We start from the raw sequence: 13,366 nt of genomic DNA on the forward strand, positions 1-13,366 counted from the left end.
TGAGCTAACATCTGCTGCCAATCCTCCTCTTTTTGTTGAGGAAGACTGGCCCTGAGCTAACATCCATGCCCATTTTCCTCTATTTTATGTGGGATGCCTGCCAGAGCATGACTTGACAAGTGGTGCCATGTCCACACCCAGGATCTGAACCAGTGAATCCCGGGCAGCCAAAGCAGAACATGCAAACTTAACCACTGTGCCTCCAGGCCAGCCCAAGACCACATTTCTAAGTGTGGTTTTAGATTCAGAACAAAAACATTCTGCAGTGAAAAGTCATTTTAATTAGATAGCTTATAGGAACAGGACAAGGAGGAAATTTTTGTGGCATCAGAAATTTGCAAATACTATAAGGTACACTTTTAAAATCAGTGAATACTTGTGTTTTAAATGTTCTTGAATAGTTTTTTTTGTAATACAGAAGTATTCAGAAGATGCTGGCTGAGAGGTAGATAGTATAATGTACAATTTCCAATAAGATCATCGTATTCATTATTTTGGGGGGAGCACTGCTGAGTGTATTTTTATACAAAACAACATATTCTTTTCCAGCATAATTTTGCAATTTCGTAGCCCTGTTAAATAAGCTCTTGATAGCCTAGAAAGTTTTAAGACTTCCCAGCTTGGGGTATGGAGTGGCCAGAAATCCCCGAGTCACCGCAACAGCTCTGCTCCCGAGGAGTATGCACAGGAGTCTGGGGCCTGTGTCACCCAATGGAGGGGCCCCGGAAGGTTTGGCTGCCTTACGTATCCCTTCTTGAAGGCCGCCCAGTGATGACTGAGTTTGGGGAAGAAGGTGCCTTCTGGCCGGGGCCCTTATTACAGGGTGTTCTTGAACACCTGAGGCCTTCCTGGTGACCAGAGGGTACCAGGTTTCCTCTCCAGAACTTGGCTTTGTTCCAGGCACAGACAGCGCAGCTTGGGATACTCTTGGCCAAAGGCCTTTTTTGCCTAGTCCAGAGGGGCCTAGTGCCAACATGTCTCGCCCCCACCTTCGTGGAAGAGTTGCCTCTGCCCAGTTTGTCCTTAACCTCCCCTCACAGGAAAAGGCTGGTGGAGGGTGCTGAGTCAGCTTGATCACAGGACAGATAGAGCCTGTGCTGGGTCTGGCCCCGTCAGGGGCCCTGGTGCCTTGTTCTCATCACTCCTTTCCAGTTTCACTGTTCTGCTTCTAAAATAAACAGAACTTGATCCTCCTCCAACCCCTAAATAGACTCCAGTGGCTCTATGGCAGGCAGTGGACCAGGGCCTACCCAGAGCAACAGGGTAAATACAACAAGCCTCCAGATTGACAGTTTTCCTAAAGATTGAGGGAGAAAAGATTCTTTTTGTATCAAGAGAAACATGATTATGGTATGAGTAAAGTACAAAAATCCACCTGAATTTTTATTAAATTTGAGATGTCAAGGAAATTTTATGCCTGTTGCTGGATTTCTTCTCATGTATTAGGAGTACTAAAGAGAAAAATTTTGAGAAGCATTCGAAGGAATGGAGAACTTTTGGAGTCCATATGGCAGATGTTTGGAAATTTGTTAATTGTCTGATTGACTATATTTAAAATAATTATTTCTTTTCTTCACTGGAAGACAGTAGTAGGTTAAACTTGGTGGAATATTATATTCTTGATGAAATATCCCTTAATTTCATAGATACCTCTAAATCCTGAAGTTTTGAGAGTCCTTCAACATTTTCCTTACTAATCGTGATAGAAAAGCAGCTAGGTCTGAATTTGCTGTCCATGATCTTGGTGTCACTGACCACAATTTTTAATTGTCTTGCCTGTGAGATCTCATAAAGGTATCCTGTGAGACTATTAATAAGTAAATTACTGTTAATCCCCATAGACATTTATGTATTCGGTTCTATTTTGCCATCCAGGAATTTAGTGTTCATGCCCAGTCCCAGGAGAGATAATGTAATAGTTTAATCTATAATATCATTAATTAGATTTGGTATTGAGTTCTTTTTTTTCTGAAAAGAAAGAAAACAATATGAGTTGTACCTTGCCTCTTAAGTTGTATTTACATGCGTAATAAACATAATTGAAATGCGCTAAAGGTTCTGTTGACTAGTGGAATCTGTTTTTGGACACTTCATTTTTTAGGGCTTTTGTAAAGAGGATCATTAAAGAAGATTTTCTTAAACTGCTTTAACATTGAACCTTTATGGAATAAATAACTGTTTTCAGGATTTAGAAAAATCTCAAATCAATCTGTACTGTGCTCAAATACATAAACTGGTAGACCTGGTTGGTAAACTGGATAAACTCGGTAGTTGAATTGCTCTCGTTGGAAGTCACCAATTTGAAACTTATTTCAATTGATATTGGCAGTTATAAGTTGGGATAATTCTTCCTCTCTTAAAAAGAACTGAAAAACATTCCACTGGTATACTATCAGGTCTAGATATAAGTAATTTTTGTTGTTAGAAGAACAATTCTTTATGCTCTTTGGGGACTTGATATCTTGTTGAAACTTACATTGACCTACCGTTGATTTACTCAGTCAACTATTAGCCCAGTTTTTACAAGTCTTTATTAAGCGCTGGCTATTCATTTATTCAACATACATTTGTTAAGCATCTGGCATGCCCTCGGCACTGTGTCAGATGCAAGGACTGAAAAGATTAGTGAGATATCCTTCCTCCCTTCAGGTAGTTTATAGTAGAAAGGGGTGTGGAATTTGATAGATATACAAAAGGCAAACTTAAAAAAATAATAATTTACTTTTTAGAGCAGTTTTAGGTCATAGCAAAATTGAGCGGAAGGTACAGAGATTTCCCATATGCTCCCTACCCCCAAGCATCGCTTCTCCCATTATCCACATCCCCCACCAGAGTGATTCATTTGTGACAATTGATGGACCCACATCCACACATCACAATTATACAAAGTCCGTAGTTTACATTAGGGTTCATTCTTTGTGTTGTATATTCTACGGGTTTTGACAGATGTATGAGGACATGTGTCCACCTTTATAATATCATACAGAGTATTTTCATTGTCCTGTCTCCATAGCTTTTGCTTTTTCCAGAATGTCATATAGCTGGAATCATACAGCCTTTTCAGATTGGCTTCTTTACTTAGTAACATGCATTAAGGTTCCTCCATGTCTTTTCATGGTTTGATAGCTCATTTCGTTTTTAGCACTGAATAATATTCCATTGCCTGGATATACCAGTTTATTTATCCATTTACCTGCTGAAGAACATCATGGTTACGTCCAAGTTTTGACAGTTATAAATAAAGCTTCTATAAACATTTGTGTGGACATAGTTTTCAACTCCTTTGGGAAAATACCGTGGAGTACAGTTGCTGGATTGCATGGTAAGAATATGTGTGGTTTTGAAAGAAACCGCCAAACTGTCTTCCAAAGTGGCTGTACCATTTTGCACTCCCGCCAGCGATGGATGCGAGTTCCTGCTGCTCCACATCTCTGCCAGCATTTGGTGTTGTCAGTGTTCTGGATTTTGTCCATTCTAGTTTGTGTATAGTGGTATCTCGTTGTTTTAATTTGTATTTCCCTGGTGACATGGTGTGGGGCATCTTTTCATATCCTTTTTGCCATCTATATCTGTATGTCTTCTTCGTTGAGGTGTCTGTTGAGATCTTTGGCCCATTTTTAAATTGTGGTTTTTGTTTTCTTGTTGAGTTTTAAGAGTTCTTTGTATATTTTGGACAACAGTTCTTTATCAGATGTATCCTTTGCATATATTTTCTCCCAGTCTGTGGCTTATCTTTTCATTTTCTTAACAGTGTCTTTCACAGAGCAGAAATTTTTAACTTTAATGAAAGTCCAGCTTATCAGTTTTTTTTTTTCATGGATCATGCCTTTGGTGTTATATCTAAAAAATTATTACCATCCCCAAGGTCGTCTAGATTTTCTCCTATGGTATCATCTAGGAGTTCTGTAGTTTTGTGTTTTACATTTAGGTGTGGTGTCAATTTTGAGTTAATTTTTATAGAGGCTTTAAGGTCTGTATCTAGGTTCATATACCTTATATTTGAATAGCACTTTGTCATACAAAACATTTCATATTCATTTCTTTTAACCTTGTTTTAGTCTTAATTCTTTGAAATAGTTGGTGGTATTTCTATTTCTTAACTAAAAGTAAAATATCAATTTAGAGCAGTTAATAGGTTGTACCTGTATGCCAGGTGGTGGCCAACAAGTTTGGAAGGATAAATTGAGTCAAATCCAATAGGCTTGGAAAGCCAGGCTAAGGAATTTTGTTATTATTCAGGAGGAAGTTGCAGGCCACAAGTTTTTTGACAGATGAGTAATGAGGTTAGACCTGAGCTTTGACACTCCCTACCCTGCCTTGTTGCATGGGCTGGAGTGGACAGGGAGGATTGGCAGACTATGAAGAGGCTGTGGAATAGTCTAGGCTGGAGGTAATGTGGTCCTGTGATCAGAAAGGTAGCAGTGAAAATGAGTATCAAGGAAACAATGAGCGATCCATGTCTGGAAGCTGGGTGGGGAGAATCTGGCAGCTTTTATGAGGCATGCAAGCTGAAGGCTGGAGTCGAGAGTGTCTCTGAGGCTTTACCTTCGGTGACCAGGAGACTGGTTGTACCAGAAGGAGGAAGATCAGAGCTGATATAGAAGACAAGATGCTGATTGGTTGGAGACATGTTAACTTTGAGGTACAGGTAGGATATCCAAGCATTGACTAAGTAGACATTTGTAAAGGTGGTATTAGAAAGGATACAGTGATTGTGGTTGAATATAAAAGATTTAGCAGTCATCAATGTTCTGGTGGTGGTAGTTGGAAAATATGAAATCACCAAGGTAGAGAAGAAAAAGAGATCTGAAAACGGAACCTTAAGAAATAGCCAATGTTTTCCATTTAGGGGTGAAAAGAGGAAGATGACAAGGAAAAAGAGAATTGGAAACATGAGAGAAAATTTAGGCTACAGGAGATCACAGAAGAGAGTCTCAAGAAGAACAGTCATTGGTATCCAATGGAGCTGCGAGGTTAAGGAGAGTGAGGGTATTGCCTTAGGTGAAAGTAGTTTGTTGGTGCCCTTCATAAAAGAAGCAATGAGCATTGGTGGTCAGGTATGTGTGTCAGATTATAGGAGGTGAGTGAGTAAAGGAACAAAGTCAGCGGGAGTTACTTGCGAGGGATGAGAGGCTGGCAAAATAAAAATGGTGGGATGTCTGAGGGACAGCGGGCTGTAACTATGCTCTGGTGAGAGATGAGCCGATACAAATGGATCAGGAGACAATGCGGGTGATAGTGGAGGGCCACAAAGCATGTCCCATGGGAGTGAGGGCGTGAGAAAGTCAGAAGGTGAGAGCGATGAGATGGGATTTTGATTGTATGAGGTCTTACCGTGGCTAACTGAATCCCACCTGATTGATTACTTCCTTCGGAAACACGTTTAGAGAAGTTCTGTTTGTGCAAATGTGTTATAAATTGTAAGGCAGTATATGAATGAGGTGATATTCAAATCCAACTCACCTAAAGCAATTATATCGTTTCAAAACTGCAGGAGCAATCAATCCTTAATAATGTAATCCTAAATTGAAAGTAACTTTGAACATAAAGTAGTCTGGCTCTGTAAATGAAAAGTGTTAAGTGAAGGCCAGGAATTTTTTTTATTGCTAGCAGTGAATTCTCATTTACAAATTAGGAGACTATATTTTGAGAAGAAAAAAAAATGGTGTTAATAGTTATCAAGCATGAGCCAGAAATTGAAGGGAAAAGGGAAGTGTAGATAATTCATGTGAATAATTGTGATATATTGGGTTTTTTTGGTTCTCTTCTCTTTTTTTCTAATAGATAAATAGAACAAACCTTTGTCCTTAACCATTTCAAGTTATTAAGTGAATAACATATGGCACTTACTGGATATTCTTTTGTCACTTAGGGTCCCAGCAGGAAACAAGTGACGCACTCAAACGCATAACTGAAGACAGTTTAGGAGACCATTAACAGAGGGATGTAGGGTTAAGGACACCAAGGAGGGAAAACAGAGCACCAGGGACCAGCAGTGTCTGGAAGGGCCTGCCGTGCCTGGGGATGAGGGACCTAGCTGCAGCTGTGGCCGTAGAGGAGATGCTGCTGCAACTACCGCGCAGCAGGGAGGGACCTCAGAGGGGCTGTGATGGGGTCGGGCTGGGAATCCCCTTCTTTCTGCCCTCCAGCCGCATGCAGGGACCTCCCAGTGGCAGAGCGTAACTGGAAGTCGATGGGCAAGGGGACTTTGCAAGTGGTGTGCTCTCCAGAGGTCAGTCTCCTGGGGTGCAGGAAGGGGCACAGGTAGTTCAAAACCTGTTGCCTTTCAGCCTTTGTTCTGTCTCCTTAAGATGGTCTAAGTGTTGGACTTTTCTTGGTCACTTCTGATTGGAAGTCTCCTCAGGAAAGTGTTTTGGACTCCCTGAAACCAGGCATCTCTGAGCTCACAGGCGTCGGAGCAGTTCAGAGCACTGTGTGGAAGTAGTCCAATTTTTGGCTAAAGATCTTGAACTGTGGAGTTTGGCTGCCTTTCTTTGTATCCTGACTCTGCCACCCAATAACTGTGTTATGTTAGGAAAGCTTCTTAACTTCTATGTGCCTTTTTCCTCTGCTGTAAACGGAAATAAAAGTAGCACTCACTTCATAGGATTGTTAGCAGGAGTGAGTGAGGAAACATGTAAACCACTCAGAAAGGTTTCTGGTGCCATGGTTAAAATCTGGTAAATATCAGTTGGTTGTTCGGCTTGGTGTCATTATCCTTTGCCCTTGCTTCACTGTAAATGGGGCATTTTTCTTTTTCCTGTTTTTCAGACTTATTAAAGATTTTATGTTATGTTACAGCTGTCCATTTATACCTCTCCTTCTCCGCTATATTTGTCACCAAAGCGAAGCCCCAGGTCTCTGGAGCCCACTCCCTCAGTTAAACAAAATCAATAGGATGCTCTCCTTTGAAAATAATTACCGTCAGAAGTTCGTCTGTGACAGTTTAAAGTTGTGCTTATTTCCTATACACCAGAAGGAACCGGGTGGTGTTTGAGAAAGTTACTCCTGTGCTCCCTCTTCCCGTCTCTGCGCCACCCCAGCCAGGTGAGACAGCTCCTGGATTTTGCAAATAACTTGAATTCATTTACTAAATACAAAATGGGTCAAGTTATAGGCCAAAATAGACTGAACCTTATAATTTCAGCAGTATTGGGGCTTGGAAAAAGACTTTGTGGAAGATGTAATAACACTTGTTTTTAAATGCCTTTGAAAGAGCTTCAGGTGTTGTTACGTGACTTCTCATTGAAAGATTTAAAATCCTAGAGCGAGGAATTTACATCGTGCGCATTGCCTTATACTCACAAGACAGCTAGTTAATCAGTTTTAATAGATCTTTGTTCTTCTGTGGAGATGTTTTGTCTTGACAAGCGCTTTATACTTTTCACTCTCAGTAGTCTCTTCCCTTTCTTAGGTATTCTTGCTCCTAAAGAATGTATTTATGTTATTAAAAAAAAGGAAGGACAAGGAAAAACTCAGACCACTGCCAAATGCCGTAGTGATTTCTGCAGTGGTCAATTTGATGGCTTTATAAAGACGGGCTTGCTGTTCTGGCCTGTGTGGGAGACCAGGCCCCAGCAGAGATGGAAGGACACTTTCAAGTTCTCACCAGTTTACTTATTTCTTTACTCAAGATTTATTCTAACTTCAAAGTAAATTACTAAGTGATGTTATAGAAGAGATGCTAATGATTCCTTTTATATATTTGAGTACTGTTAATTTCAAAATTTAAAATTAGAGGTCATTTGGAAAAATTCTTTAAAATTTGGAAATATCACAAGGTAAAAAAATAAGCTTTTACCTAAAAACTTTAGAATGTTAAGATAAAACAGTTGATTAGTTTAAAATATTTTTAAAAATTTGACTTGAAAATATTTTTATCAGTTTAAAAGTTAATTTAAAATCCTCCGCCACCCCCCAAACTCCTTCAGTTCGGATTTCTAAAATACATTTTTTTAATTCTGAAGTTTGAATTTGTAGCGACTTTTTCAACATGAGCGTGTCCAAGTTTATTTGATACCTGATTAAAAACACCATTTCCCTTAACCTGTCAGCAGCTCAGTTGAGCAGTCAGACTGCATTATTCAGTATCTTGTCTGACCTGAGGACAGCAGTCCGAAGAGAAAGATAACACAAATTGGTGCCACACTTCGATAAATAGAGACATTTTATTTTTCAGCAAGCTAATTCAGTCCAGTTCAGTTAACTCATTTTCCCCCTTACGGACAGATCAAAAAAGGCAGCCATGAATGACTGGGTTTGTCATGTGTTTGACACGTCCGTGTGTGAGTATAAAGCGGACCAGGAGGGAGGGGCCCCGCCTGTAGATTTCAGACAATGCCCCAGACAGGAGGCCCTGTGCTCGGTCTGCCCTGCGCTCTGCGAGTGAGAGCGGAAGAGGTCTGCCACTGCGCCCGGGGGTCACGGGAAATGGCTGGGTCTTGTGGCACTCCACACCCTTTTTCCTTACAGTTTAGACCTGGTCCATCTAATTATTCTTGAGAAGTGTCACATTTTTCAGGTTGTCACTGAGTTTCAGTTTAGTTCCATAAGCTAAAGCCGTTGGATATTACATATTGTTAGTTTTGTGATTTTGATAAAATCTTTGTCCTAAATGTCTGTTCCTTAAAAACCCTTATTACAATAAATAGAATAACAGTATTTCTGTTTCTTAGTTCAGTGGTTCCTTCCTGAGACGTATACTAAAATTTATACAGTCACAATATTGTTTATTCTTCAAGGATGTAATGGGATGGATTATGCTTCCAAACATGAAATGTTTAAATGACAGTCATGAAAGAAGATTAAAATTTCAAAAAATTGTCTGTTGATTTACGGATTGCGTCTAGGAGCCTCATCTTCTGCATCAGGACCCTTCAAGGGCTCCTTCCTGTGCTGTTGCCTTGTGTTCCAGTCTCTTCCATGCCCTGTAATGGCACTGCTGTCTGCAGCTCCAGGCCATGCCATATATCCTCAGAGTCCTCTTTTCTCTGGCCTACCACGCCTATCCTTTGTGTGGTTTTAAATCCTACTTTTTCCTTGACTTAAGCCTTCCTTGACTAATTGCTCTGATAAAGCATTTCTTTCCTCTGCATGATCTAAAAATTTAACTCTCAAAAATCCCCGCCTCCCCCCACCCCCACCCTCCATATGCTGCTCTACCCTCTGCCTCCTCAAAATGAGGTTAGGTTTACCTTCTGATTAACATATGTGTCCTGGATGTTCAGGGCTGCAGCAGTGCAACCAGGGCTCACTAAGTCCGTCTGTGTGCAGAGATTGGGGCTAGGGCTGTGTGTCACAGAAGGAGAGATGCTAGAGCCACACACCTCTGCCACCTGCCAACTCTATGACCGCGTGCGAGTTACCTGACCTTTCTGTGACTTGTTTCCTTGTTTTGAAAATGAAGATCATACCTACCTTAAGGGTTATGAAGATTAAATGAGTTAATAGTGGGAAAGTGCTTAGCATAGTGTCTGGCACAGACGGTGTAAATGTTTATTAAATGAAATAATACATTGAACATGTTCTGTCTGCTAGTCACTGCTAAGCATGTTACGTGCTGTTACCTCGTTTAATCTTCACAGTAGTCTTATGTGGTGGCTACTGTTGCCATCCCTGTTTTATAGATGAGGGAACCCAGACAGTCAAAGTTAAGTAACTTGCCCAAGGTCCCACAGCAAGTATAGAGTAGAAGCAGGATTTGAATTCACAGCACCTGGCTCCAAGGCCCTCAACCCCTCCTCTTCTCGAAACCCCCGTGGAGTACTGTCAGCCTGACTTTGTCCTTGAGACGATCACAGTCAGATGGAGAGGGATGCCCAGAATGCATTTCTTGACCTGTTAGAAAACAACGTGCTGTGAGAGATTAGTCCCACTGGACCCTCTGCTGACCCTGACCGCCTCGGACTGAAAATCGGAGAGGATGGGAACCGCATGTGTTGGCAGCTGCTACTGCGTCACTCTAGGCCTTGGTGGACTATAGGATAATGTCTTTGCGGATTTTGTTTTTGTTGTTTTCTTTTAAGCCACTCTTTTGTCAGTCTCTTGAGGCTTTGCTGGTGCAGTGACTCTGGTCTGGGACCATACAGAACACCACAAAGACGGTGAGACACGGGGAAGGAGTCAGCCGTGTCGGCCTATAAATGGTGCATTGTAGGTATTTAAATCGTGTTTCAGCTTTCTTTACCATGTCACCCAGCTCTACGGAAATACTGAATTTATCCACAGGAGTTCTGGCTAGAAAAGTTCAGCAACCAGTTCTGGAAGCTGGTACTACAAATCTTAGCAGTCACAAATGAAACCTTGGATGTATGAGAAATTCTCTTGAGGTGGCTGTACATGCATGTGTGCCCTGTGGATTTATGGCTTGGGATGGGTACCTGTAATAATAGATATCTTCCACACATTACATCCAGTGTCCAGACTTTTTGTACTCACCATCAAAAGTTTTAAAAAGTGAGTTTTTTCAAAGGATTCCAGTTATTTAGCTGATAGAGCACAGATAATGAAAAAAATATATTTTAAGTCTTTTGGGGGGGCGGGTGATAAAAAGGGTCCTAGGACAACAATGCTTTGTAGAGGTTCTGAAGGCTAATACTCTTAAGTGCTGGGTAAAAATTAAACTTGAATAGCAATGATGAAATATTTACTCATCAGATGGCTTTGAAGTTTAGCTTCTTTCTGGTTGCAGTCTCCTTCCTAATGGATGTTTCAAAGAAGAAAATGATTATAGCATTCAGCTGTGATGTGTTCTTACTCTGCATGGGAGAAATCCATTTTGTTTTGGTCCATTTGGGTATTTAAATTTTGAAGAGCAGCTTAGAAACCACATTAATGACAGAAATGGTTCATGCAACTGTGAGTTTGTTCTCATTGATAGGATAATGTTTAAAAGTTAATTTTTCTGATACTTATAGAATTTTTTTTAAAAGATTGCTTTAACTCTTTTATTCTACAATCTTGCCAAACTAAATTTATTTAATTATCTGTAGTTTTATATCAGAAGACGTAAGGTGAGTGAATGTGTGCATATAGAATGAATAATATGTTATAAAATATAGTTTTATAAAATATCTCACTGGGTAAAATCACTTATGTTTAAAGATGTGTAGTAACTACATAATTAAAGGTACAGTTCTTCAGTTCTGATAATAACTGAAGGATTTTTCCTTCAAAGTTGAAAGTTGTAGATGCTTTAGAATGTTGAGTAAATATTGTTTTTCTTCTACATCCTGGATTAAATTTCACTGATCTGTGTAATTTAGAACTTTAGAAGTTGTTATGGAAATGTTGGTTAAAAATGTTCTGTTTTTATGTTTCCTCCCACGTGGACCATGACACACTTTTAACATTTATGTTTGTCTTTTATTACGCAGTTTTCATATGAATCCGACAAGCAATGAAGACCTCAGGAAAATCCCGGTAAGTTGCTGTGGGGTTAGAGAATTACCAAAGAACCAGCCACAGCCAGCCTTCTGTCTGGCACACGTTTCTAAAATGACTCCGGTTCCTCGAGTCCCCCAGTTACCTACGAATTATGGCTTCATGTGGTGATTTGGGGAGAAAGAAGAAAAGCAAAATTCAAAGTTTGTCTTTAATATATGATAGGGTGTAACTTCTTACAATCTGTGGAAGTTCAAGCAAACTTTATAGTTATAATTGAAGCCAATTTAGAATCCTCATGTTTTGTTTGCACACTGTTTTAAAATTACTATGAAAGCTGTATGTCAAGGTCAACATTAGAGTTATGAAATAAGAGCACGTGAAGAAAAATAACATTTTTTGTTGTTATTTTGACAAAGATTGAAGAAAGAATAAAACTGCTTGTTAAAATTCACCGGTAGGAAGAGCACCCTGGCAAGGAATCCAGTTAAGCAGGAAAGTATTTGAAGGGACCTTTAGGACGCTTACCTTCCTGGTCAGAACAAATCCAAAGGTATTAATTAACAGGCTTGGTAACGACCAGGTGAATTAACTCACATATTTTGCAAGGATTATTTAGGTATCTTAACTTCATTTTATTGTTATTTGAAGTCCAGTTTTGGCTCTCAGAGTTCCATTCCGTCTTCAGTCAATTCTAAATATATTAAACCTGGAGAACAAGGTTCTTTACAAAAATATGGGCACGTGTTCTTGGTAGAAAACTAAATTCTCACTGAATAGCAGAAATAGAGCCATTATTCCAAGGGGCTGGTGGTTACTGTTTGAACCATCTGTCCTTAATGTGTGTGATCCAGATGTATAATAAGAATTTTTTAAAGCAATGACATATCACAATTTTCTATGATGTGATATGCCTAGAAAAAACCATGGTGGTGTATAACCCGTTCTAAATGCAGTTATTTGTCTTTAAAATCGTAGACAACATTATAGAAGCAGAGGACTTTGTACTGTGTTTTTGCTGTTTTATGTAAATGATTCATAAGTTTTGATGTTTCAGAAATACTCAAGTCTTTATAATATGGCAGTCTGGCGAGAAATGTCAGAATATATGAAGTCAGCCTTTGATCAGATAGTAAAATGAATTCTATCAGGCAGTTACTTAATCTCAAACAAAATGCAACATCAAAAAATCGATTTAATGTGCAGCTATTGTTTATTAAGTAACGTTAATTACAATTTCTGTGTGCTTGTAAATGTACTTTTCCAAATCTTGTAATTTATTGCTGTAAAAGCATAGTTAGAATTCTTTAAAGAAATAAAATGTGAAAATTGTTTTAGTTAAAGGATTTAAAGGTGATAAAAGAATCCTTGATGTGTGATTATTTTTCTCTGGAATGCTAACTCTTCTAAATGACAGTTAAAGGATTACTAGGTGTTGTTAATTTACTGCAGGATACAATGAAGAGGAGAAAGCTCATCCTCATGCCGATCATTATTGAGGAAAAGTGTTTGAACGATTTTTGTGTTGAAGATTATAAGATGTTTGAAGTAATTTACATTAAGTTCTCCAATAATAGCCATCCACCAAGTTATTTTTTCCCCTTCTGGACATAGTATTTTGTAATTAAGTTTGTATGTCTTATATGCTAGTGCCAACACCTGTCTGTGAAAGCACAGTGTTTAAACAGGAGCAGTAGCCAGTTGAAAGGGCAGTGTGAGCTCTTTAAGGCCTAATTAAGAACTGAAAGGGAGATGAAGGGAGTAGGACAAAAGATGTGAAAGTAGCTGAGATGATATTCCCAGAGCAAAGTTCCTCATTAGAACAATAATGAGATGATCAGAGAATGCCAAGCCTTCATCTTATCTCTCTCTCTCCCCTCCAGTTGCCTTGGACGTCAGCTAGTACCCCACCAATATTTGGTTACCAGGACAACCTTTCTTTAAATCTTCAGTTATTTTGAGTCCTGATAATTTGCTTTTGTTT

At 39.4% G+C, this 13,366-nt stretch overlaps 1 protein-coding gene across 2 annotated transcripts in view; it reads left to right on the forward strand.

The window, feature by feature from the left end:
• The window catches only part of RAB11FIP2 (RAB11 family interacting protein 2), a 41,391-nt gene that overhangs the window by 19,809 nt on the left and 8,216 nt on the right, over positions 1 to 13,366 (forward strand). For both annotated transcript variants that reach the window (XR_002807219.2, XM_001494244.6), the window contains one exon: positions 11,376 to 11,421. Coding sequence is in view for 1 of the 2 variants with exons in the window: in XM_001494244.6 (XP_001494294.1) it covers positions 11,376 to 11,421 (46 nt within the window). In the remaining variant the exon portion in view is untranslated. The remainder of the gene's footprint in view (positions 1 to 11,375; positions 11,422 to 13,366) is intronic.

The sequence above is a fragment of the Equus caballus genome, chromosome 1 (assembly GCF_041296265.1).
Source record: "Equus caballus isolate H_3958 breed thoroughbred chromosome 1, TB-T2T, whole genome shotgun sequence".
NCBI classification, from domain to species: Eukaryota; Metazoa; Chordata; class Mammalia; order Perissodactyla; family Equidae; genus Equus; species Equus caballus.